General features: G+C 41.1%; 4 protein-coding genes across 5 annotated transcripts in view; 2 read left to right on the top strand and 2 right to left on the bottom strand.

Moving 5' to 3' along the window:
* LOC118423449 (cell division cycle 5-like protein) overlaps window positions 1–11935 on the bottom strand; it is a 15681-nt gene extending 3746 nt beyond the window's left edge. The window contains 15 exon segments of the mRNA XM_035831607.1: window positions 2217–2414; window positions 2886–3083; window positions 3706–3827; window positions 4296–4479; window positions 4990–5141; window positions 5534–5702; window positions 6185–6346; window positions 6993–7074; window positions 7380–7459; window positions 7980–8154; window positions 8574–8721; window positions 9177–9316; window positions 9795–9956; window positions 10305–10408; window positions 11756–11935. Coding sequence (XP_035687500.1) covers window positions 2217–2414; window positions 2886–3083; window positions 3706–3827; window positions 4296–4479; window positions 4990–5141; window positions 5534–5702; window positions 6185–6346; window positions 6993–7074; window positions 7380–7459; window positions 7980–8154; window positions 8574–8721; window positions 9177–9316; window positions 9795–9956; window positions 10305–10408; window positions 11756–11800 — 2121 coding nt within the window. The 5' untranslated portion in view covers window positions 11801–11935.
* Window positions 11936–12361: 426 nt separating this feature from the next.
* On the top strand, window positions 12362–17138 carry LOC118423463. Of its 2 annotated transcripts, XM_035831632.1 has the most exons (7): window positions 12362–12599; window positions 12761–12979; window positions 13139–13232; window positions 13823–13949; window positions 14369–14869; window positions 15163–15251; window positions 16906–17138. In XM_035831632.1, exons 1-7 carry the CDS (start codon window positions 12428–12430, stop codon window positions 16949–16951), a joined length of 1248 nt encoding a protein of 415 aa, XP_035687525.1. In that variant the 5' UTR covers window positions 12362–12427; the 3' UTR covers window positions 16952–17138. The 2 variants fall into 2 exon arrangements, with proteins under 2 accessions (XP_035687525.1, XP_035687524.1); XM_035831631.1 differs by lacking the exon at window positions 16906–17138 and having other exon boundaries at window positions 15163–16199.
* Window positions 14962–19364, bottom strand: LOC118423461. Its single transcript, XM_035831628.1, has 4 exons — window positions 19099–19364; window positions 18207–18315; window positions 17807–17874; window positions 14962–17435 (listed from the first exon to the last, which is right to left on the bottom strand). Exons 1-4 carry the CDS (start codon window positions 19307–19309, stop codon window positions 16366–16368), a joined length of 1458 nt encoding a protein of 485 aa, XP_035687521.1. The 5' UTR covers window positions 19310–19364; the 3' UTR covers window positions 14962–16365.
* Window positions 19365–19453: 89 nt separating this feature from the next.
* LOC118423487 (protein downstream neighbor of son homolog) lies at window positions 19454–26158 on the top strand. The gene is made up of 10 exons (XM_035831663.1): window positions 19454–20023; window positions 20314–20457; window positions 20767–20964; window positions 21404–21510; window positions 22104–22160; window positions 22541–22719; window positions 23254–23380; window positions 24122–24259; window positions 24885–25080; window positions 25847–26158. The coding sequence occupies exons 1-10, from the start codon at window positions 19694–19696 to the stop codon at window positions 26141–26143; spliced, it is 1773 nt and encodes a 590-aa protein (XP_035687556.1). The 5' UTR covers window positions 19454–19693; the 3' UTR covers window positions 26144–26158.
* Window positions 26159–26738: the final 580 nt, after the last annotated feature.

A 26738-nucleotide genomic window follows, 5' to 3' on the forward strand; every position in this document is an offset into this window, starting at 1 on the left:
ATACTGAGATAAGTCACATGGAGGTCTCTCAGGCATGGACAAGGTTCTGCAAACTACTCAATAAGGTGGTGGATGAGTGTATCCCATTGACTAGAGGAGTCCAAAGACCTAATAAGCTTTACTTGAACAAGCAAGCAATGGAAGTAAAAAACAAGAAAAGGAAGATGTGGTCAAAATGGAAAAGCTCTGGTAGTCTTGCAGACTTCAGAAGGTATGCAGCAGTAAGAAACTCACTTAGAAGTCTAACACGACAGCTGTGCAGTGAATACGAGCACAGGCTGGTGAGGGATCTTAAGGACAATCCCAAAAACTTCTGGAGGTACACGAAGTCCCGTCTCAGTACAAGGCCCAAAATAGGTAGTCTGGTCAAACCAGATGGTTCAATGGCACTGACAGACTTAGACAAAGCGGAGGTCCTAAACAACTTCTTTGCTAGTGTATTCACGGACGAGAATACATCTAGCATACCCAGAGCTAACGCCAAAACAGTGACTTCAGTTCTTGACAATTTCGAGATAAGTAGGGAAACTGTAGAAAGGAAGTTATCAGAACTCAACCCAACAAAGTCAGCTGGACCAGACGGTCTTCACTCAAGACTTCTGAAGGAACTCGCAAGTGAGCTGTCGTACCCAGTATCAGTTATTTTCAAGAAGTCGCTGGAGGCGGGATGCGTACCAGCCGACTGGAAGACAGCACATATAACTCCGATCCACAAGAAGGGTAGCAGACAAGACCCAGGAAACTACAGACCTGTAAGCTTAACCTCCGTGGTTGTCAAGACACTTGAGTCCATCATTAGAGATGTACTCGTCGACCATCTTATGGCAAACGAGTTATTTACAGACGCTCAACATGGGTTCGTACCCAAAAGGTCTTGTACCACTCAGCTACTGGTAGTCATGAACGATTGGTCACAGTGTCTAGAGAGGGGGGAACCAGTGGACAGCATCTACTTAGACTTCAAAAAAGCTTTTGATTCAGTTCCCCACAAGAGGTTACTCGTCAAGCTGCACTCATATGGGATAAGGGGCCATACACTTAAGTGGATACAGGACTTTCTCAGCAACAGGAGGCAGAAAGTAGTTATCAATGGAGCGCACTCCTCCTGGCGTAACGTCAAGAGTGGAATCCCGCAGGGAAGTGTTCTGGGTCCTACGTTATTTGTTGTTTTTATAAACGACCTGCCGGAGGTTGTGACCAGTGCAGTGAAGATCTTTGCTGACGATAGCAAAATCTACAGACCGATCCTATGCAAGGAGGATCAGGAAGCGCTTCAGCGTGACCTCCAAGCTGTGGAAAAGTGGTCGGAGGTGTGGCAACTCCCCTTCAACGCTGGGAAATGCAAAGTACTCCACTTGGGAAGAGGCAACCAAAGAGCAGAGTACAGACTGGGTGGGCTAATTCTGGAAGAAACCAAAGTCGAGAAAGACCTCGGGGTGTCTGTCGACGAGCAGTTAAAGTTCCACGTTAACACCACAGTCTCAGCGCAAAAGGCAAACCAAATATTAGGCTTGGTAAAAAGAACCTTCAGTAACTTAGATGAAGTAACAGTGCCCCTCCTCTACAAATCGATGGTTCGCCCCCATTTAGAGTATGCGAACGCTGTTTGGGGGCCGCATTTCAAAGTCGACCAGAACACTGTGGAAAAAGTACAACGTAGAGCAACAAGGCTGGTCCCAACACTCAAGTCCTTTCCGTATAGTGTTAGGCTGGAGAGTTTGAAGCTACCATCACTCCACTATAGAAGAGCCAGAGGGGATATGATACAAGTCTTTAAGTTCCTCACGGGAAGGGAGAGGGTTAGTGCACAGAGTTTCTTCACCGAGAGTCAACATCAGTCAACTAGAGGGCATCGCTTCAAACTTACGGTGCCACTGGCAAAGTCCTTGGTACGTCGCCAGTCTTTTGCGGTTCGAGTAGTACAAAATTGGAACTCGCTGCCGGCTGAGGTCGTAGAGGCAGAGTCTGTTAACGCGTTTAAAAACAAGGTTGGACTTATGTTGGAGTAAGAAGAGATACCACGATCGTCAGGAGGGTGACTACACAGGCGCAGCCTACTTCACCTAGACATCATCAAGTGATCATCAAGTGATATATGGATGGATATATGATGAAACATAGAATGGTTTGTGGTGGTGGTGGTGGATGGGGGGTGCATGGATGGTTGGAGGGATGGATGACTGGATAAACAGTAAGAACAGTAGCCACAACAGTACCTCGAGTTTTTTCTCCTGACTCTCCAGTCTGTCCTTCTTGCTGGCGAGGTTGGCTCGAGTGTAGCGGTTCTGAGACACCAGGAACAGGACCTGGCTGTAGCACTCCTCCCACACCTGGTTAAACACTTCTACAGACAAATCTCCATGTCCCATCCCTGTCTTCACTACCTCCATCTCATGGGACAACAGTTCTTTAGCCTGGGGAAAAGAAAGATAGAACGGACTGTAAGCGCCATCTGGGAAAACACATCAAAACTGCAGTACCAAAAACACTTCTACAGACAGATCCCCATGTCCCATCCCTGTCTTCACTACCTCCATCTCATGGGACAACAGTTCTTTAGCCTAGGGAAGGGAGACTAGGCTGTAAGCACCATCTGGCAAAACATATCAAAACTGCAGTACAAAAACACTTCTACAGACAGATCCCCATGTCCCATCCCTGTCTTCACTACCTCCATCTCATGGGACAACAGTTCTTTAGCCTGGGGAAGGGAGAGCAGATTGTAAGCGCCATCTGGTAAAACGTATCTAAACTGCAGTGGAAAAACAAACACAGAGACTGAACTGTCTGATCTCGTACAAAACTTATCCAGTTGGTTTTGTACTGCGTATTTTATTACCTCAATACTTATTTGGAGTTCCATTGTTAGAATGTATGTTACTTACCAAGTTCAGACTGTCCTCGTCTATTTTGGTGTACGGATATTCCTCCAGGTAAGCGATGTGTTCAGCCATCTTGTTGCCGACTGACTGGGCGCCTTTCTTCTTGTCCCCTGCAGCCACAGAAGCCTGTTCTTCTGAGGGGTTGTAGATGGCATCATGGTGTAACATGGTCACCATCTCTCTCTTTATCAACTCTTCAGCCTACACAAAACACATGGTGTAACATGGTCACCATTTCTCTCTTTATCAACTCTTCAGCCTACATATAAAACATAAAAGTTGAGGAGAAGTACATGATTGTATGTCTTCCTGTATGTTGTCCGTCCATCTCTTATGGGGTCATCCACCTTGGTTCCTTCCCTCTATGTTCTTTGTAGTGATCCTCCTGGGCCACTTACCTTCTTCTATTCTCTGTAGTTAGCTGTACCAGTGTAGTCTGTTGAAACTCATTGTGCCCAGTACACTGTGTACCCTAACCCAAGTTCTTACCTGCTTGATGGACAGACTGACCAAGAATTCTTTACAATACATGAACAAAAGATAAGAGAACTGAAAGCTTGTTTGAGATGTAGAATGTTACAGTAGTGAAATTGTCATACCAGCTGTAGTTCAGTGAGCGTTGAGTCTATGACAAGATAAACCTAATGACATACCACCTGTAGATAGTAAGAAGGTATAGACCCTGTAGTATGAGCTAAGGTAGAACCAGACGTACCAGCTGTAGTTCTGTGAGCGGTGGGTCCATGACAAGATAAATCTAAAGACGTACCAGCTGTAGTTCAGTGAGCGGTGGGTCCATGACAAGATAAATCTAAAGACGTACCAGCTGTAGTTCTGTGAGCGGTGGGTCCATGACGAGGGGACGGAGGATGGAAGAGTTGGGTTCCACGGGGCGTGGCAGGTCTCGTTGGACGGCGTGATGGCGCCGCTTCAGCTCTCGCTCCCCTGGAAATTCACAAACAAGACATTCTAAGAATATGTTTTCGTGTTCTAAAGATGTTCAAGGAAGTACATTATAAAAGTGAGCACCTCCACATTCACTGGCAATTTTCCAGAAATCTGAAAGGGGGCATTCTTACCTACACAATGGAACCCTGGGGGATTTATTTTCTACTTTGACCCTTGTCTGTTCTGCCATGTCAATGTAAGATTTCTACATGTGAACAATTCATTAGTTAATCCCAAATTTACAACAACAGTTTTTTTTAGAAACTTAAAAGGGGGCAGTTTTATCTTAATGATAAAGCACCAGGGACTTATTATCTATATGGACCCTTGCCATGCTGTAGTTGGATCTATATAGGAGCACATAAATATACCCTTCCTAAACTCACAACATACACCTCCAGTTCTGAAGAAATCTGAAAGGGGGCACTCTTAACTACATGATGTAACCCCAGATAAGTGACTCACTCTCTGCGTTGACCCTGGCCTGTTCAGCCATGTCGATGTCGGACTGGTCAGGTCGGAGGTCGGCCCGCGGTTCCACCTCCGTCCCCACATCCTGCGGCATCTCCTCGGGCATCACGATCTCAAAGTCGTTCTTGGGTGTGGGCAGACCCTGGAGCCCGCGGCGGAGCTGGGACTTGTGCTGCTCCTGTCAGCATAGAAGTTACACATTTGGAATATAAGATATTGATGTTACATTAATAGAAGACATGTACCTATAGCAAAAGTAAAAAGTGACACAGATGCTTTGAAATGCTGTGGAACCACAGAGTAAGATGTTAAAAATCAATGATTGGCCAGTATTGTTGTTCTTGGTCTTGTGCACCTTGCAGTGCATTGTGGCATAAAAGTCAGCAAGTTTCCTTGCTGTTTCTATAGCAGGGTATATTTTTACAGGGGAGGTTTGGTAGCCCTTCCTTTAAACATGCACCTCCTTGAACACGGGACTCCCATTTTGCATCCCCAAATCTGTGAGATGAACAGTCCAAACCAGAGGCCCTTCACAGGATTTGAGCCCGGGTCCCCCATTTACAAACGAACTGAACCAGGGGCTCAAATGTAAGGCTGTTACTAGATGAGCTACAGGGACATTGCTAGTAGAGGAAAGTAGAGAATAAACTTAGTATAATGAAATGGTCCAGTACTACTCCTCCCTAACCTGTAGATGTTTGGTGTACTGTGGATCATCATACTCCATCAGTCCCTCCTCAGGGTTGATGTTGAGTTTGTCTCTGACGGAAGCCTGGAGGGGAGTCTGTCCCGCGGTCGTCGAAGCACGTCCCGGCGTGAAACCTCGTCCCGGAGTCATGCCACTGAGATTGAGAAATCACCAATTTATCTTTATACCACTAGAAATTAGAAGACCTGCATTTACCTTGGTATTTTAAGGTATGTACATAGCATATTAAATACCATAGTTCATTTTACAACACACATTTTCAAACACCTGCAGTTTTTACAACATTTGATAGGGGTCTGCCTTAGCTGTATGGTGAAACCACCAATGACTCATTTGATTTGGGAAAAATTTTTGGACAAATGTGAAATGGTATCTATAAAAATCACTTATTGCTCTTTTTTCATTATTTCTTTTCTAAATTCAGTGATTCTTGTGAACAAAATTATTATCCTTACAATAGTGTATTACTAGATCTTTATTAAGGAACTTTTTTTTATTATTATAACACAATTGTAAGACATACCATCACTTTGTCCAGGAGTTCTGAATGGTGTGACAAATGTGGGGTTAGGTGTGGCCACTGCCTGGTGTTTGGGCGTGACTCCGGAGAAGTCGCTCTCGTGTAACGGAGTGTTGAGTCCGCCTTTCAGGGGCGTGTCCACGTTTGTTAGCGCCATGATGTTCTGTGCCTCCTGGGGATGAAATAAATAACAACAGTCAACAAAGTGTGGATAATCAGTATCTGAAAAATGAAAGTGAATGAAGACAAATATTTCCACAGAAAACAGCTACAGAATGTCATAGATCCTTGAAACATCTTTATCTTTGCAAATTTCTAGTTTTATTTCTGAGTTTTTCTTGCATAGGTTTATCTTCAATAATCTCTAAGCTATATTAAACACCTATGGATAAAACACATTAAATGCCTGGGAAAAATCTCTTGACTTAGTCCAATTTCATTTCCTGTCATCTTTCAGGAACCTTTCTGCCACCTTCAACCCTGAACTTCCTGTTAGTGTCCCAGATGTGCCTAGCATTCAAAATCAAATACCGGTTGTGGAATCGAAAGTGTGGATAAGCAATAAATAAATAAAGACCGTTGACAATCACACTAACAGTAGGTGACTACAAAACCTCAGTTTTACAGAGGTAAAAACCACAGACAATGCCAGACCTGGAGAACCATGTCCTGTGTGGCAGGGGTTCGCGGGGTACGGAGCTGGTCCGGTCTCGGCGTGACCGTGTAGTCAGACAGCAGCGCTCTGGACGCTTCACTCCCGGCACCCTCCTCTGCCACCATTCTGGCCGACTCACTGGCCTGTCCAAGCTTGACCACCTGGAGACAGAAACCATAATGACAAATACATTACACACAGGGCTCGAAATACTGGGTGCATGTGCACCCAGGTGCACCCAAAATTGGAGCTGTGCACCCAATTATTTTCTGTGGGTGCAACCAAATATTCTTTTTACATTTATGTATGTAAAGATATCAAACTTTCAAAGAATACTAGTACACATCATATTCTCGACATCTAAGTGTTAGAAAGATAATAAAAAATGTCTGTCATGGTACTTGTTTATGAATTTGATAGCTTGTAACTAAGTTTTATTATTAGGTTATTAGTTAAATTTAAGTGGTGCACCCAAAAATTTTTTGGTGCACCCATTTTTTTAAGCAGGGTGCAACAGTGCACCTAACCCCAAAGATGAATTTCGAGCCCTGACACAGAAAGTCTTCACACTACCATTTTTACACTCCTGGGTTTAAATCATTCTTTTCTGTATAGCTACATCCCTATGGCACAATCAGTCAAGTCAGTATTCATTAATAGATAAATTGTGAACCACAAAAAGTGCTTTTGTCAAAGGGGGTTTGCTAACAAAGTAGATGTCATTGTGATTGTCCATAAATAACAGAACGCACCCAAACAACATTTCCCAACCCTGAAGAAAAGACAAAAACAAATGACCGTACATACCTCCTCTAGCTCTTGTTCTGAGATCTGTGGTGCAGGTAGAACTAACTTACTCCTCTTCTTTTGGAACTCAGGATTGTTGGCTCTGAAAAAAAAGAGTTCCGTTAATGCTGAAACAATATCTTTTTAGGAAACTTTTTGTCAGTATTGTAAACTTAACACAAAAATATCTTACTCCAATGAATCCCATACAAAAGACTTAGACGAAGCACGTACAATTCATTTACTTTCACAGAGACATTCAACTGTTATAATGGGAAAACTGTTACATTTTATGTTTGTTCTTGAAACATTTCCTTGGTAAAGTAGTTAAATACATATTTGCCAGGTCTTGCATTCCCTTTGAAAATTCAAAATAAAGCCACAACAAACATTTCACTTTTTCAGTACCTCTGTGTCTGCAGGATGGCATCGGGAAGCTCATTTTCCTTCTTCCGCTTCTGCCGTTGTTTGTCCTTTCTTCGTTCCCGCTGTATGAGAGATACAGATTTTAGAGATCTAAACACAAGAACATGTAGTTAGTTAACTTAGTATCCGATTCTGTACAGGCTCTAGGACTGCACATACTACCATTAGCTATATGTGACCAAGACCTATTTTAGTGGCTGGAACACACTACTTTCAAGATAGGGGTGTCTTCCTATCAACTTCTATTACCTTGCCTACAAACCAAAATAAGAACAACTCCATGAAAAGGAAGACTTGAGTTATAGCTGCAAACACATAGATTAAGTCTGACAAAAACAATACCCCTCGTCATAAGTGAGCCTCCTTCACAGACTCTGAGGTAACGTTACTGACAGCCAATTCCATAAGTGACTCACACTCTCCACATCATCTCGGAGTTCCCCATCTAGGTTCTGCTCACGTAACTTTACTAACAGTAACAATACAGTAAGTAACTCACACCCTCCACATCATCTCGGAGTTCCCCGTCAAGGTTCTGCTGACGTAACTTTACTAACAGTAACAATACAGTAAGTAACTCACACCCTCCACATCATCTCGGAGTTCCCCATCTAGGTTGTGCTCACGTAACTTTACTAACAGTAACAATACAGTAAGTAACTCACACCCTCCACATCATCCCGGCGCTGGTTTCTTCTCAAACGGGATCTCAGCATTGTAGTCCACACCCCTCTTCTTCTTTCTCTTCTTCATCACTCTGAAATAATAAGATAAGTAAGATTAACAACAAAGGGTAGATGCATGTGTTATTTGTTAATAGTGGTAGATATGTACTGTATCTAGGGCACTGTATTGTAAGGCGGAGCCCATCCCTCTTCTTCCAATGCCTTTTACCTCCCCAACTGAAGTCAGTTATGCCTTTGGGTTGAGAGAGGAAATTCATGTAAAGTGCCTTTTCAAAGGGCTCAACTTTAGGGGCATACCATGGGATTTAAACCAAGGACCTCTGGGTTCTAGGCCCAACCTCCTAACCCTTACACCAATACGATGCCACCCCGGTATAAGGATCTGACTTTTGCAGCACTATACTGTGTATCGGTACATTGCCTAATTTTGCCTTTATGTTGCATGCAATTTGATTTGGATTTTAACAGTTGTACAAAGTATTATACTCACTCGATCCCTGCCGCTCTCAGTTCCCGCCGTTTCTGTAGCGCGGCCAGACGGCGCGCCTCCTCCAGCTGTTTCTCTCTCGCCTTCCGCTTGGCCTTCTTACCCTGGGTGTTCGCTAGACGGGCACGAGCTTCCGACAACATCTCCAGCTCTGGGGGATACAAGACAAACTTAACATACAAAAATATTTCATGACACATTTCCATTAGCTGGGAGTATAAATGGGTTTTGCTACGCACCAAGCTCACACCAAGTTAACCCTTCTCTTCTCGATAAGTGTGTTGGACTCTTTTCCATACAGACTTTGGATGCTTAAGTCTTAAAATTATAATAATGATAATAAGTGAAGGTAGAAGTATCTAGTATTTGAACACTCACAGTAATAATAATACTGTAAAATAAATGAAATATCTTAAAAACTGTGTATTTTGCTTCAACAAATAGAAGTCAAGACCTCATTATAATATAGAATTTAAAACCACATGTATGTATCAAAGAGAAATTCCAATGACATTGGCAGTAACAGAATGAAATAATGCTAACACATATCAAAAAGATGTTTTTTTGGCAACATCCCAGGAGTGGAGCCTTAGATGTAAAACCCACCATCCTCATCCATGTCAATAGGGTCAGGTCTGGCTGGTTTGGTCTCAGGGTTGGGGTCGATCTCTCCTGGCTTCAGCTTCCTGGGGTCGTCCCCCAAACCTCCAGACTCCGCCTCGCTCTCATTCTTCTGGGCCTGGTCACTGGGAAAATAACAAGTATGTGCAAGATTAGGAAATTAAAGTTACACAAATTTGGCTGATACAAATCTGTACATACATGTACTTGTTGTGGCAGCAGGTCATGGTTCAAAATTTAGTTTGAGGAATAGGTGAACTATGTAGTCTAACTAACCTAATAATTTAGGAGCACAAAAACATTTTGGGTGCACAATAGAAACTAGAATGTTGGCAAAACTAAATTATAGTTAGCTAGATGACTTTATTGAATCCACGCAGTGAAATAAATGGCACGAAAGTTACTGCCTTTCTTCACAGGTTGAATACTTGAATGCAAATACATTTAATACAAGAAACTTTTTTGACTCATAAAAGTAAAAACTGTACAAAACTATAAGCATTTAGCTAGGCACACCTGTGCAAAAACAGTCAAAAAGATATCTAAATATCTGCCATGCTCAAAAGCAAAAGATTAACACTCCTACAGCCAGCCCAAACTTACAGCAGAAACTCGTATCTCTCCAGACACTGTGCAGCGGTCCTGCCCACCACAGGAGCGATTGTTCTCCACTGGGTGGGCATGAGTTTGGCCATGTGGAGAAGCTTCTCATCTTCCTCACGGCTCCATTCTGTCTTCTTAATGCTGGGGTCCAACCATTCAAACCTGAAGGGAGAAAAGAGAAGATGTAATACAATATCAAATGCACCAGTTATATTTTGTTTGGTGTCCTCAAAGTCAAACGAATTGTAATTCGTACAATTCCAACATACATTACTTGACTTTTCAACAATGGGGCACTCGCTTAGCGGATTCGAATAATTCTATGGAAGCCCATGTGATAACAATAGAACTGTATGAAGACCCCGTCCTGAACACCTGTGTCAAAAGTTGTCACGGCCCAGGTATAACATAAAATGTGTTACATCTTTACAATCTAAATGTGTTATACTGGCTTAACAACCTACTAGTAGTACATGTGTAGTAAGTGATATAAAAAAAAACTGTACTGACCATCTTGCCTTGCACTGTTTGGCAGACTTCCTGTGCAGGAGTGAGGCGATTCGTGACCACTGGTTTTTACCATATTTCATCACAGCAGCCTTGAGGATTTCATCCTGGAGACAAAAAATATAATAATGTAAAAGTTATGATGTGTGAGGCGATCCGTGACAGAGGCAGCAGCACCATTGTTTAGTTGTGGGGGCGAAAAATTTTCATATCACTAAATCGAGGGCCGAAGGCCCGAGGTGTCGCGCCTAAGGCGTGACCCTTCTAGGGGGGTCCGTGGGCATGCACCCCCGGAACATTTTCAAATCTAAACCCTCTGAAACGTATTTTTACATTTGCATTTACGTTTACATTTGCTTGTAAAAAGAGCTAAGTTTGATAATAAAATTTCTGATAGTAAAAAGGGTCGTGGGGGACGACTCTCCGGCTATTTTCCCACCATGTCCAGTGCCGAAGGCACGAGTCCTCGCAAGGCAAGGGAGGTCCTTTGAAATTTTTAAATCTGGACCCTCTGAAACGTCATTTCCTGCATATTTTCAGGGGCAAATTTTGCCAGTAGACTTGCGAGATTTGATGAAATTTCCATACACAAGGGTTTCAGCTAGATTTTGTGTGTTTCAGCTTATTTTATCATGGGGGCAACGCCCCCACGACCTATTTTTTGTGGCCCCCACTGCCCCCACGGTGCCGCCGCCAGTGCATGACCACTGTTTTTTACCATATTTCATCACAGCAGCCTTGAGGATTTCATTCTGCAGACATGGATATGAGAATGGAAATATGATGAAACTGACTCATTGAAAACAGAGTTAAATAAAAGCCGATCATTATACCTCATATGGTAAAACTAGAAGTAAAACTTTTGCTGTCAACTCTAAATCTTCTGTTGTTACCTTATAGTCAACCTAAATATGATAAAACTTCCACATATAAATTTAAAAAGGCGAACTTGTTGAAGAAAAAAAGGTGGAAAAACATCTATTAGATACACATCATACAGTAAATAAACTAAATGCAATGTTTTTAGGGTGCTTTTACTTCTTTTTAAATTTCTGCTGACGTTATGTGTCAAATTTACGTAACACAGATTTATCTGTCATGTATCATACCATCACATCTTTGTCTCACAGGACTAAGAAATTCTCTGTAACTTGCATGAATCTAGTGGAAGGCACTACAAAGTAGATAAGAAAACAACTGAAGTTTTAAAACTTAATTCCGCAATGATGTCATCAAAATAATTTTGATTTATCCAGGGAGGTTAACCACTTTGATTTATCACGTTTTTGTCCATTTTTTTGCTAAATAGGAGTGATTTAACGAAGCGTTTTGCCATGCGTCAACATGTGTTACTGAACAACTAAGGTACAAAACGTGGGTGCAGAAAATCATCACATTAGGCTTATTTTGAGAGCTAAATAACTTCCACTAGAGTCTGTGTGAAGTGAACTTACCTCGGTGTTCCTCCAAACTCCTCCCTTTATCGTAATTCGCGGCATTTTGGCACTTTTTGTACCACGAAACTCGACAAAAATCGCAGGCAGAAAACACAGAAAATGGCGTCCTCGCAATGTCTGATGGGAGGAAGCTTATATCAAATATTAGGGGCTTTAGTATTTCCTTCGAACCTTTAATAAAGCCCAAATGAATACAAAATTATTATCATATCATACAAAGATAATCAAATATATTAATTTTAATTTTAATTTCGTTTTGTTTTTTGTAATACTTTGGTTACTATATACGAGCAATCGCTGTTATTGTTTACATCCGGGGTATTCGGCGCACGAGCGCTGACTGGTAGGCAAAAAGCGTTAGGAGATCAGATTACTAATTAGCATACCGGCGCGGAAGCAGATCGTACTGTTTACGCGAATTTGCGCATTTTCAGCCACGTTTTTATCGCATCCATGGGATTTTTTCAGATTTTGTATTTTTTTCACTACTTCTTAGTCTTTTTTTTTTTTTTCTTGTGTAATATTTTGGGAGAAAATGACCCTTGCCCTCTTGACTTCCGTCATGTGTTTCCGGTTGTTTTGATTTTCCCGCCGTACGGGTTTCTGTCATCCGTTCCGGGCTGTTATATTTCTGTTCCTAATGTGGTTTAATTAATACGTTTAATCAATATGAGTTCTTCAAACAGCTACATTAGCTCTTTGGAGCCTAATGACCGAACCAGGTATTTTGAGAAATTAATGGTAAGTGTCGAAGACGCCGGCGATAGTTCAAACCCGGAAGTGACTGGTTCGGCGGTGACTGGTGACGGTGTACGCCTACCTGACCCATACAGTCTGACAGGTGAGGATCATGTGTACATGTGTTTCTAGATTTTGATAAGGTAGATTTTTGTGTAAGATAAAGGTTACAAAAACATGAGTACGTGTAAATGTGTTTGTTGCTAATCTCTAGAAATTCTGGCTACGTAACGTTATGTTTATTATCATTTGTATGTTATACAGGTTGGAAGGATGATTTGAGCCTCTGGCCAGATACGGACTATGGGTGCATCTACACCTACCTAATCGAGGCTCCAGGTCCGTTTAACGGAGAAGCCATGAAAGCCTATAAATCCCTGGAGGCGTACAATCTCTTTATAAGTGGCCATGTGAGGGAGTGCAGGTACCACCCTATTGGAAAAAATGTGAAGGTCTGCTTCCTTAAGGCCAAGGTTGTGCCAGGTGGGTGTTGGAGTGCATTGGAACAATATTTCTACTTACATGTACCTGTAGTGAGAACTCTTGAAGATGAAGAATGAGATGCGTGATTAGTGTTTAACTGTCAGATACGTTTGTATATTTACTGTATTATCTTTTTTTTCTGTTACATTTGTGTTTCAGGACAGAGAGTAACAGAGACTCCTCACAACCCATGGGTGTGTTTGACCAAAAAAGAGGGTTATGTCATGGCAGCTCACTGCACTTGTATGGCAGGGTAGGTAATATAACTGCATTGACCATCATATCCAAAAAGTCACATTTTTATCTAACAGTGTTCTCGTCAGATGAGGTCCATGGCAAGAAACAGTTTTAGAAATAATGAAAGTCAAACTAGTACTCACCTGTAAATGTTCCTCTGTATATTTCCAGGGAGGAGCGACCATGCAGTTTGTATGTGGCAAGATAACTGTCTTAATTTTTTTCCTTGGTTCATGTTCTTGTGCTTGATGGTTTCCAGTTGTATTTGTACCTGTTGCAAATGCATTTCTTCTTGTTGATGTTCTTGTTGCAGGTTTTACTTGTTGATGTGTTTCGTTTTCTAGGTAATTTGGAGTTATCAACAGTTCCTGAGAGTGAGTATACTAACACATATCATCATGTAGATGTAGATAATGCTAAAAGAAATGTGTATATAGTAGAAATATTCAAATATCACAGAGACTTCCATAATGAGAAGATAAGGCAAATCTTTCATTGTACTGTGAAGCTGGCCAACTTATCCGTTCCTTTTACCATTAACTCTAAAATTGCTCCTGACTATAGTACCTATAATGTATACTCATTTTTTGTTATATTTCAATGTAGATTGGGAGAGGTCTGCAGCCATGTGGCTGCACTGCTGTTCGCAGTGGAGGCCTCCAGGTCTCTTCAGGAAAAACGGACGTCATGCACCAGCAGAAAGGCCGTGTGGAACAAATATTACAAAGATAAGGTCTGTTCATATTTGGGCATTATAATTGAGTAGAATTTTTTTCAATGTCTACAATTTTTTTGCCTAAGTAGACTGTTATAACTTACATTAATGAATGGATTTCTTTGCTTCTACAAAATCATGTGGCATTTACATGTATCCAATTCACAATATATAGCACTACACTATAGATTTACAGCAATATAGTAGATGTTCCTAGCCTGGAGTCCAGCCTTGTTGTGCTTTAGTCCACTCCCAACGGTGGCTACCCCGTCAATGCCATGGGGTAGCGACCTTTGGGAGCGAACTAAAGCACAACAAGGTTGGACTGCAGGCTAAGATGTTCCTCTTTGTAAAGTGTAATATCTGACATGGCCACTGTATAATGCTTTTTCTCACATATATTATTGATAATTCATTTTGTGGATTATTTCTTTCAGGTTGATCCACAAAGGGCTGAGGACATGGACTTTTCGCACCCTAAACATGGAGTCCAGATCAAGAAGGCGCGCCGGAAGCCGCAGTGTGATGTGCCACCACTCAGTGAAGAAGAGGCCGCTTCTGCTTTCTCACAACTGAGGAAGCTGTGTCCCACTGCCAGTGCTGTCATTAAAGAGGAGGAGGACACAGACACAGCATCAGAAGATGAGTCAGATGTCAACACAGAGACGCTTCCCCCTGTGGTATACAGGTCTTGTCATCCAGCCAAAGTCCCTGTTACTAGTGTTAGTGTAGACAGCATCCTTGAGGATGTTCGGTGCAACCCCGAGCAAATCACAAACCTCAACAAAGCTACAGTGGGGCAGTCCAAGTCTGCTTTATGGCGTCAGCAACGCAAGGGTCGTGTGACTTCTACATCCATGCATGATGTCCTTCATGCATCAAACCCCACCACTGCAGTACGGAAGGTCATGCAATATGACTGCAAGGATTTGAGCCAAGTGAGTTAACTGAAAACTAGTACAGTGTACACTTGCAGGAAGCCATTTTTCGTAGGTAATTAAGGCACACAAAGAGACAACATTACCCTGTATATTGGAACATGTACCATAATAATCCCAGAGCAAGTGTAGCTCTGATCTTTATTTGGATTTAAACAATACCAGGAGTCTAAATATTTCTGCAAAGTGTGACAGTCTAAATGTTCAGTCAATGCGAGATAGTGTCATATTAGAGATGTAATTCATTTGTGCTTTCTATGTCAGAAATTCTAAATAGGGAATTTCACTTTCAGGTTCCAGCTATACAATGGGGGATGAAACAGGAGGAGAAGGCAAGGCAACAGTACCTGGAAGCTACCTTGTGCATCTGCAAGGATGTGAAATTGGAGGAAGTGGGGCTCATTCTCTACAAGGATTTTCCCTTCATAGGTATAGCTAATTTTGGCTCTTACTTCAAACTTATGAAGTATAGTACATGTAATTGAGTACCAACTACACAATGTCTAATTGACTTATGATTTTGTTGATGTAACAATGAAATACATGTACTTGTTTTAACAATTGCACTGTATTCGTACCAAGTGAATATGTGCCATTTGCAGCATTTGGCAAGTATCAAAAGTAAGTACATTATGTTCATGTTTGAAATATCAGAAACTTTGCCACTAATTTGAACATTACTGTTGTATATATAGGTGCATCTCCTGATGGGATGAGACAGTGTTCATGCCATGGAAGAACTGTGATAGAGATCAAGTGCCCATACAAGTACAGGGACATCTATCCTGCTGCAGATCTGTGTCTATCAGATGCCAACTACTGTTTAGATAAGGATTGTAAGCTAAAGACAGGGCACAGATATTACACCCAAGTCCAGACACATATGCTGGTTACCGGTGTCTCAACATGTGATTTTGTAGTGTGGACTAATGCAGGCATGGTTGTAGTAAATGTTCCAAGGGACCAGTCACTGTTAAATGTAATGTTGTCTACATGTGTCCAGTTTGTAAAGTCCAGTCTTATCCCTGAGATACTGACCCACAAGTTACAGTGTGGAGACTCTGGAGTAGATGTGACTTTCCAGGAAGATGATGACCCAAACAAACGTTACTGTTCTTGTCAGAAACCAGCATATGGTAGGATGGTAAAGTGTGATAACAATGAATGTGAGTCAGAATGGTTCCATTACAAATGTGTTGGCATCAAGAGAAAACCAAGGGGCCATTGGTTCTGTCCCAGTTGTCAATGCTAAATCCTACTGGACAGTTTGAAATACTAAAAATACTAGTATAACAATAGAAGGCATTTTACAGTTTTATGTCATGTTTTATAAAACTAATGTAAAATAAGTAAGAATTGTACTTTGTGGTATACTTATTATATTGTAGTGGGCTTCCCAAAAATTTGTTTTGTGTCCCTTTAACATTTTACCTTCAATCTCAGTATTTTGATATACAGAAAAGGCCAGCTCGTGCAGACAACATTGCCATTAAAAATTACTTGATTAGCTTTGGAAGTAAGTTTGTAAGAGCCGCACAGATAACAACACTGTCACTGAGTAGAGGGGCAAATGTTAATGGACAGATTTGGCTGAGAATTTGGAAGTTCTTGATTCTTTCAATTGCACGTTCTACATGAATTCTTAGAGTTGATATCTGTCTGGCATCTTGGACGATACGCCCCGGGAGTTGTTTCCTTCCTGTGGTAAATGGTGGCATAACTAGTGTTGCTCCTTTCAGGGCAAGTTCCTCAGAAATGGTGAATCCCCGATCTGCCATAATCATATCACCATATTCCACTTTGTTATAGAAACGACTTTTTAGCGTAATGTCTTTATCAGAAATTCTTCCACCCCAGGAACTGGACAGAAATGACACTGCTCCATAAGGTGTAATACCTACCAGAAATTTGAACGTATGATGGTGTTTGTAGTTACTCCAGGTCTTTGCTCGGGTCTTTAAATTGTATGGCCTCTCAGTGAAAATCTCTGAGCAATCAATGATGACTCTACAGTTTGAGTATTTTTTTTTCCGAAATTTTTTGGGAAGATTGCGCTTTACGGTTTCCTTGGACGGCCAATGAATCAGGAACTTTAGTCGGACAGCTAAGATTGGAATACAACGGTTTATGACTTTTGAAACTGTGGAGGCAGAAACACTAAATCTCAAAGCTAGATCAGCATTTTTGAGGCCTAGTCTCAACTTCATGAGAGTCATGAGTATTTGATCCTGCTGACACATGGACTTTAGAGGAGCAATGAAATCACTAACAAGTCTAAACACAAACATAAACAGTGCAACAGTAGGTATTCCAGTGAAGAGCTTGCATTTTGCATCTGTGAGATTGGAGGCTGATGTTGATGATTTCTTGATTTGTTCTTGAAGGTGATCACGTTCTTCCCTAAGGTTGTCAGCTTCACTTTGAAGGGACTCGCAAAACTGTTCCAACTTACATTTCTCCTCTTGTACTTTTGTGAGCTGTTCTCTCAGAGTCTCTACACTTTCAGGAAGGGGGTCTCTCAGAGTCTCTACACTTTCAGGAGGAGGGTCAGCGATCATTTCTTCATCTGAAATAAAGCAAATCCGAAGTTCAATGAAAGTGCTATGTGATTATGAGTGTCATATATCTGAACTGAACTGAATGTTCTAAACTCTGATTCATATGTATGTATTGTTGTTTCGATATTTTACTCATGCAGGTTGCATGCTTCTCTACTTGATTCACATCTATATCCCCACTCCGAAAACCAAGCGGATAAACTTTGTAGCAAGTAGTCTTGTGTGTATGGTATGTGATTCATGTTGAATAAGTGACAAGTGATAGATTTACTTGTTGAGCAAGAATGATAGATTAAACTGTTGATCAAGAATTTATATGTTTAGGATTACTGATTGTATCCATTAGACACTTTTCTTATTCCCTCTGTAATGCCCTTACCATTTAGTGATGTAGGTGGGGCTTCATTCTCTGATGACACCCGCAGCCTTTTTGCTGCACGCATATACCTGCAAACAATGAAGCATGTTGTAAGTTGTAAATCAAAGTTGCATGCTTTGTTTCCTACATACATTCTGTTAGCATAGCATTTAGTGATTACTGCTGTGAATGTTATGAAATATAAAACATTTGACTAGGTGTAAACTCTAACATGAGTAACTTACAGGATCTTTGTGAGATTTAACTGAATCCTTGGTAAAACTTTCATGGTCATCTTCTCAGGCAAGGAGGTAGAGTATAGCAATGTTTCACACAGGCATGAACAGCCTGCCTGCATGAACAGCATGAGCAGTAAATCAAATTTCAATAAAGAAACATTGAAAACCCCAATGTTACCTACCGATCTTTCTTGGCAACTGGGTTTCTTGAACGATTGCAACTTGCTGAGGTTGGGAGGTTAAACAAGCTTGGGACGTAATCTGGATCTGCAGGGTCTTTAGAAGGGTTCCCTGCAATGCAAGAAGCAAAGAACTTGTCAGTATTATAAACATGATTTTAAAATGAGGTGGCAATTGGTCTTGTGGTTAGGGTGTAGGACTCATAATCCAAAGATAAGTATGAGTTGGAATCCCTGATAGGTCACTTTGTTGTTGTGCCCTTGGGAAAGGTACTTAAACCATACTTTACACCTATTTCCTCACTTCACTAAGGTGAAAAATGAGTACCTGGCTTCGGCTACACACCTCGGCATGTTAAACTGAAAGAACCCACCACACTTATCGAAAAGAGCAGGGGATCATCCCGGTGTGAGTGGATCAAACTCCACAGTCTGGTTCTTTCTTTCCCCTGCACTATCCCACAATGGTCCGGACCAAGGTGGAGGTCTACCCGCTGGGGGCCTCCCCACACAATATGCTCCAGTAGGGGCCATCTGGGGGTATTCCCATGTAGATGTAGATGATTTTAAAGACATTTTAAAACATTTGTAGATGTCTTCGTCAATCAGTTAAGTGATGTACGTTATACTTCTGGTATACTATATATGTATACGTCCATCCCAGATACTTTACCACTATTTATAAGTCAGACCCCCCCCCCCTCCCACGTGGACGCGCTGTAAAACTTTGATACATGTAACATTAATATTCACTATCCTTGATATGGCATGAATCAGCGACAAAACTTACTTAAGCTTTCCGCAGATGTGTAACGAAAAGTACACTATTACATCACGAAAAATGTATTTATGCAAGGGGGACAACAACAAAATATAAAACATATAGATCACAAACCTGAGATGAAATGGTCGCTGCACACTCTCTCGTGGCCTCGCGGTGTCCACGCCGCGGTCGGGTTTTTCTTTCCCTGCTCAAAATCTGACCTTTTTAAGGCTCTAAGCCATGCAGCCCTTCGTCCTGGTTCCGCAGGGATTCTAAAAAACTTCTTTCTACTGCCTTTATCCTTCCGGTTAGTACAATTCAGCGCACAACAACTGGTCGGCATGTTTGCGTTTCCCGCGCGCAACTGGTGGGCGAGGAGGGTTCAACCAGCAGCTTTTTGCCTACCATGACGTCACGTGACGTAACCGTGACGTCAGCGCGATCGCTCGTATACAGTACAATGTTTCGTTCTCGTTCCTTATTTTGAATGGTCTCGTCTACAGGTCAAAGGTTACAACAAAAAGGCGGGAAATTTGTTGGCGTCCTAAAATTTTATTGTGCGTAGATTCCACAGCATTTCTGAAGTAAACAGCCCTTTTATTGACGTCTCTTACACCCTTGATGCTACATAACAGTCTTAGATAGCTTTTTGGCTACTTTCTGACGTAATTTTCGCGAAAACAGAGCCTAAAACTACCGCGGTCTGACGGGAAAATAAGATCCCAAAATGTCGTCTGACGTTCCCGTCAGTAATTCCTCATCACCCGACTGGAAGAGACCTCCGAAAATCCTCACAATCAAACGAAGGAAGAAGAACGGACAGCCAACTAGCAAGCTAACCGTCCCAGACGGTGTCTTGAAGACGAGAAATGTCTCAGAAGACTCCAGGATGAAGGCGAAAAGGAGAAACCCTTTTGGTTGTGGCTCCGTCCCGAAGAGATCGAATGTTGGGAAGTGTGATGATTCTGTGCGGACATTGTCGTCTGATAGAGAGGAAGACAATGGTGATGTGGAGGGGAAACTTCTGGCAGGGTTGTCTCAACTAGAAGAGGATCAGGTAATGTTGGATTCAATACAAACTGATACTGAAAGGTCTACGGTCTATTAAATATAAATACTGGTTAGTCTACAGATATTCAGGTGTGCAAGACTTGACAAAACCCTGGTAACGCAGTTACCTGGCCAAATTACTTCAGTCACTATTTCATATACCACATGTGTATTGATAACACACAGTATATACGTTTGTGTTGAATATCATGATACAATACAATGTCATACAGCATATTCACATACTTGTATGTTGTATATCTATATGTAACCACCTCTATCAATGATTATCCACAGAAACTGCAGATATCTTCAGACACTCCTGATGTGTGTCCTACTACTACTACTACTTCTACTACTGCTGCTACTACTAGCACATCAGAGGATCTATACAATGTCTGTCCAAATCCATCTCAACCACAAAAAGACAGCCAAGCAAAGGTACAAGAACCCAGTGGTCACATGAAAGTTTATCAGTGTTGGTAGAAGTCATCATTTTTTAGAGAAATGATCAAAAAATAAGAAGGCTAAACACAACACTCAAGTAGCATATTCATTTTATATCTGTACTTTAGTTTTGCTTTTATAGTGCAGTGTGCAGCATACATGTACTAGTACATGTACAGCTTAATATGTTTCATGTAAAGCCACATGTCTGTATATAGCAATTTTTCTTTGTTTTACATAGATTCTTATGATGAGAACTTTTCACTTCAGTTAATCCATCTGGTGACACATTGTCTTTTTTAGATTGATGATGAAAATGCTGAAAGTTCGACAAAACCTGGGAGCCGTGAACTCCCTGAAGATTTGAGCCTGAAGTCACGAGTGAGGTTCACCTCCCCCCATCCCTTCACATGGTGCAGTAGGATCAGGACTACAGACCAGGCTGCTGGGGTCTGTGGGTTTGTCAGGTGCCAGGACAGACACACACTGGCAGATCCTGAAGTAAGTATGGCAAAAATGTCCCTGCAGTTCCTTAACAGGATGTTAGGGGTCTCAAAACTATGTCACCTTTTCCCATAGACAATCCAAGTGTTTATTTCTGAAGTTTGAGATTTGTGTGTAAATGTAAAATGATACTTTCCATCGTTAAAGGAATAAAGGGAAGAAGAAATAAAGATGGGAAGAAAAAAAAAAGAAGTAACAAGAAAGACAATGAACAAAAGAAAGAAAAGAATCAAGGAAAGGAGGAAAGAATAATAAAGGCGTATTTTTTCACTGTTAATTTTCCCACTGTGACACATGTATCTGGTTATGTTCTTTTGAATGATCTGTTCTAAATTGCACTGTATGTAAGCAAGAGAATATGCTTAATTAAGTACACATGCTGAATTATCGTTTTAGATATGAAACTATATGTCTGTTTGTTTTGTTGACCATGTAGAGTCAGGCTTCCAGTTTCCAACAGTGTGTGATGACATGGATCCATCCCAACCTACCCTGGCTCAGACTCTTCCCTAGGATGGTTTCCACTAGTAGGAAGATGGACAGGTAAAGCTAAGGGCACAACCAGCCGTTAGTGCAGTTTTTCCGTACATTTTTTTGGGAGGTCACATCCGCCACATATTTCTGAAAACGTTCAGGCTGTACAGGGCAGGCGTGTCGCCCATACTGGCACGTACAAGGTGCGAAGCCGCAGCCCGATGGCACACAAAGTTTTGCCTGCACATAAAGACTTCTACAGCGTGTCTGCATGCTCCAAAGTCCGTCGCATTCCCTACAAGTTCGCATGGAGGGGGTACTTACCACTTATGGATCCCAAAATATTGCCCACGTTTTGGCATGCAGACAGCACATATTTGCGCATACGGCAGATTGTGCCCTTAGCTTAAGAGGGGCTTTCACGTTTGGAAATACTGAAATGTAGATACATTACATGTATAATAATTGTAACTGCATCAAACTTCATGTTGGTGTTCCTATGAGATAATATGAAAACATGTTCAATAACATTTACTATTAATAGCACAATTAGCATTCTTTGTATAAATCATATTTATTTCATGCTTGATTACACTGCATTTTGTAAAGGGACAAGTCCTTTGTCTCCTGTATAATACATTAATATTGTGTCTTTCACACAGCAAAGGGACACCATCAACCATAATCCCTCACATACAAGAGGCACTGCTTTCTGACTGGTAAGCACATCAGAGTCTTCAAATGCTTGTCATTTCTAAATTAACAGGGGCAAGGGAGGCAATCACCATAATAACTGAACCAGAGTTAGAATATTGTGGAAACCAGGCTCAATGTACTCATACAATATTCATTGTTACAGTAGTAGCTAATTATGTGGTGGATTCATTGTTTAGAATTATCTTTTACACATCCAGTTAATTCTCAAAGTCTGCTTAAAGTCTGTTGTCTATCAGGCATCATCCGCAAAGCTTCTGACTGGAGTGTTGCTTCTTGCCACTATACATGTATGTAGCCATTGTAGGTGGCACTTTAGTGGTGAGAACACAGTCCTAAATGAGGTCAGCATAACGTTTCAAATTTTGAATATTTCCTGTTCCAGGACCAACAGTTTCCGGTCAGTGTTCCAGCTGCTTAAGGCCCAGATGTGTCCGTATTTCTATGTGTGTGGACACCAATTCACAGTGCTGTTCCATGGAGTTCAGATAGGGGGCACTAAATCCTTGGGTGCACTATTGACTCCAACATCAAGGGGACTCAGGGAGGCTCTGGATAATGAAGGTTAAAGTCCTCAGTGTTTCAAAGTCAAACTGGATTTTGATTGAAATTCCAGATATATTACTTTTGAGTTGATACTTTGAGTCTAATAACAAATACATGTAGCCAACACAAATGCTGCATATTTAGAAGGTCAGCCAATGGTTAGCCATTTCAACTAGCATCCACTAGTTTTCGTCAGTGACACTGAAGTGATCTGGAAGAAGCAGGTCTTTTATACCCTTACTATGAATTAAGACGATTTTAGATGTCCAATACGAAACATTGTAACAGCTTTTTGGCATATCTTATTACCTGGATGTCTAACCCTCATCAACGTATTAGAAGGTCCGTTTCTTTCTTTAAAGAATATTTTATTTAGTAAAGATATTTTGCCAAAAATAGATGAGATTTAAATTTCAAGTGCAATCTAGACCATGTTTGGAAAAGCCACAACCAACTTCCATATATGGTGCTATGGTTAGCTGTTATTGTTAATAACCCCCCCCCCCCCCCCGACTTAATTTAATTTAAATTTCCTTTCTTTTTTTCCATCAGGAGTCAGCTACAAAATGCCCCTAGCAGCCAGACCAGCTGTCCAGTCTGGTGGTTCAGGTCCCAGCAGAAAGTTGAGCACAGATGCACAGCAGGAAGAGACTGGTAGTGAGGCATGTCCTGAGAAAAAGTAGGTTTTATTTAGACACATTCATTTGTTTGATGTTAAATATCAGTTGAAAGATTGTTATATAATTACTTCTCAAGTACCTGTATTCAAGTAGCACAAAAGAAATGGTTCAATTTTTTGTACCAGCAGTTTTATAATGTCCTTTCATAAATTACTGTTATGCCTGATGATGTCTTAGGATGAAGATATTCTTGTAGTCCTTGTGACACAAACTGTCACTCTCTACTCTACGGAGCCCCTTCCCACAGAACCTGTCTGTCAATCTTCAATCAGGGAACTGATTTGACTTTAAAAAGTCAGAAGTCAGAAGTTGCACAATAGCATTCCAAGGTTCTTTGTTTATGTGAAACTCAGTCCAACAGAAGCACACATGCAGTATGTATAAATCAACAAGATAAGGATGACTTGGATGTGTATGTTACCCTGACAGCCTGGACCCTACTGATACTAGCACATTCATTCAGAACCTTATAGTGCCTTGTGTTGGTGTTCCTGTAGCAAGGTATACTTGACAGGGAGGTCTTGCCAGACTTTCCCTTATAACGTGTTTGAGACACCTTCTTGAACTTCAGACTCCCATGTTATGTCCTTTCTGAAAGAGGAGTGCAGCCCCACCAAAAATGTCCTGATCCCAGGACTTGAAACGGGGTCTCCCAAGCTATTGGGACCGGGAGCGCAACTATATCAGGCTGCAGGGACAGCCTTTTTTATCTGATATATTATTGTTTGAATCATTCCTAGTGAACCCAGAGATGACATGAGCGATGATGATGATGATGATGACATCACCATAGATGACTCCGGAGCCTCCTGCTGGTTAGAGAGTATGGGACTAGACAAGAGCAGCTTTCCTGAGCTGGACCCTAGGAAGGTTAAAGTGTATCCTTTCAACAATTCCATGCCACAACATTTCACATTGTGGGTAAGCTCAGAGGTCACATGTATGTTCCGCTGAAGAAACAATGCCAGAATGTGGTTGTATTTTTGGCAATGGCTCTGAGTGAGCCGAATTGATGCTGACAGGACAAAGAACATTATAGTATAATAGTCCAAACATTGTATGTTATAGGGATTTTGAGTATTACTTTAAATCCTAGTATGTGGACTTCAGAACACCCAATATCCACAAGCATGCACCAAAACATATTACAGATTGATGACTGATTCATTTATTTTATCTTGATTTTGAGGACATTATGTGTCAATGTCTAAAATCTCTCAAAGAAGAAATTAGGAACAGTTTAGTTTTCCGTAACACTGACAGTATAATACGATATTACGTATATATCGTATAATACATGTTACGTATATTCATAGATATGTGCAGGGAGTTCATTTTGCAGTATGATCGAAAACTTGCTTTTAGGGCAGTATTTTAAGTTCAGGGTTGAAACCATGCTCTTGTACACCATTTGTGTAGTAAATTAGTACTACAATGGAAACACAATCATATTTTAGTGCAATGATAATATCCAAATTTACCGTACCTTGACTCCAAAACCAGCCAGAGAACCAAGATGAAGAGTGTGGACCATTTCCCAGAATCCCTTGTGCAGGTGGAGGGGGGCGACGCCCAGGCCCTCTTCAACTTCCTCATCAACAGTAAGAGTCTGGTCAGCCAATCAGGGCCTCTGGCTGGGGTCCCGCCCACCATTCTGGCTCCTGTGGCCTTTGAAGGAGCAACTCTGCGGGCACTCAAGGTTGGTGAAAAGATCACTGTGTTCTTGGTTGAAGTTATATGTTTAGTTTATTGTCTATCACAAGTGACACATACTGTGAGAATTTTTAAAACAAATTATTATTTAAGCTTTTTTAGACAAATTGTTTAAAAGAAAATTATTACCTTTTGTATCTAAAATTATTAAACACCAGCTGTGTGCTGGAAGTGTATTTTGTAAGTTTTGTGTCTTTTGTTGCCTTTCAAATCACGCTTTTACTTCCTATTCAAATTCAAGTCATAGAGCCATTGTTGACACAAAACTAAACATTTGTACTTTTTGTTGCTAAACATTGGCTTAATTACCTGGTCTCCACCATGTGGAAAGTGGGTTTTTATTTAAACATGTACTCGCTTTGCCTTTGTTGGGGACATTATCATAAGAGTGCATTCATGCTAACCTAAGGTTTTTGGTTTGAATTCCCTGATGTTACAGTGATACGCAACCAATCTTGTGTCCTTGGAAAAGGCACTGTACATGAGTTTCCTCACTCCACCCAGGTGTAAAAAACCTGACTCTGGTTGAGAATATAGTGGAAGGAGAAGGTCAGGCTACACCTTCCAATATCACGCCCTAGACACAGCGGATAACAACCCGCTGCCCATAAGGCTTCAAGAAGGCTATGGGAATACCTGAAGCTTGACCTTTACTTTGGGAGCATTTACCTTTGTCATGTTAGAGTACAACTCTTTGGTCCATGGCCTTAGAAAGTTAGCCTGCTTTTAACTTCATTTTTTCCAATTCATAGGTAAAACAAGGCAGCATCAGACAGACCATAGCTGGTAAACTGACCCAGGTCAACAGCCTGGAGGTCAGTGGCCCCTTGCTGCCCCTCCATGTGAGACAGCTGTGTTCGCTGTTCCAACACTCCCAACATGGTGAGTTCAGTGCCACGTTCAGCACTCACGAGGCAACGGCCGCGTTCAACCGTATCGAGGATGGAGAGTCCGGGATGGAAGAAGGGCATAGTCCGAGGAAGGAACTCAGTATTGAAGACATTAAGGAGCTTGTGTGTGAGAGTGGTTTGTACAAGTGGACATCATGATATTCTTTTAGACCAGTTTGACTACCTAGACCTATGTTTCAGTTCTGTAGCAAAGTAAGAAAATATTTGCCATAATTTACAAACTTAAAACACCTGAACCTGAAAAGGATAATGTCATAAAATGCCTAGGGTAAATTCCTTCCGGGATTTTGCTATAGTGAGCCAGGTATTAAACAAAACCATTTTTGCTAGGCTGTATACATGTACTGTATGTATATACTTGCAATAGCTTACAACATGGCTACATGTACATTTGTCAAGTGATTTATTAAGTAAAATTGTAAATTTTAAGGCTTACACATTCTGATAAAAATGTCTTTCAAAATCAAAATAAAATCTAGAAATCTAGAAAAGTTGTATGGTACCATTAGATTGGTTGATATTGATTGAATTGAGTTAAGATTGAATTGAACATGTGAAAGTTGATTTTGATATAAATATATTTCCAATGTTAAGAAAATGTTTAAAACCAGTCAGATACGTGTAGCTTTTTGGTCTTGTCCAAGACAGCTTTTTTTTAAACTTTTGTCGGTGTATACTTTTTATAATTGCTATGTGTTTTTTTTTAAATCTATTTATTGCTGACTGCAGTGGA

This window comes from Branchiostoma floridae, chromosome 9 (assembly GCF_000003815.2).
Source record: "Branchiostoma floridae strain S238N-H82 chromosome 9, Bfl_VNyyK, whole genome shotgun sequence".
NCBI lineage: Eukaryota > Metazoa > Chordata > Leptocardii > Amphioxiformes > Branchiostomatidae > Branchiostoma > Branchiostoma floridae.

Coding starts and splice junctions, on each gene's coding strand:
- LOC118423463 (XM_035831631.1), top strand. CDS start 12,428: ATGAGTTCTTCAAACAGCTACATTAGCTCTTTGGAGCCTAATGACCGA. Junction 12,600..12,760: donor TGACCCATACAGTCTGACAG/GTGAGGATCATG, acceptor TATGTTATACAG/GTTGGAAGGATGATTTGAGC. Junction 12,980..13,138: donor TAAGGCCAAGGTTGTGCCAG/GTGGGTGTTGGA, acceptor TTTGTGTTTCAG/GACAGAGAGTAACAGAGACT.
- LOC118423461 (XM_035831628.1), bottom strand. CDS start 19,309: ATGCCGACCAGTTGTTGTGCGCTGAATTGTACTAACCGGAAGGATAAA. Junction 18,316..19,098: donor CAGCGACCATTTCATCTCAG/GTTTGTGATCTA, acceptor CTTGCATTGCAG/GGAACCCTTCTAAAGACCCT. Junction 17,875..18,206: donor CCAGTTGCCAAGAAAGATCG/GTAGGTAACATT, acceptor CATTGTTTGCAG/GTATATGCGTGCAGCAAAAA.
- LOC118423487 (XM_035831663.1), top strand. CDS start 19,694: ATGTCGTCTGACGTTCCCGTCAGTAATTCCTCATCACCCGACTGGAAG. Junction 21,511..22,103: donor ACTAGTAGGAAGATGGACAG/GTAAAGCTAAGG, acceptor TCTTTCACACAG/CAAAGGGACACCATCAACCA. Junction 22,720..23,253: donor GGAGGCTCTGGATAATGAAG/GTTAAAGTCCTC, acceptor TTTTTCCATCAG/GAGTCAGCTACAAAATGCCC.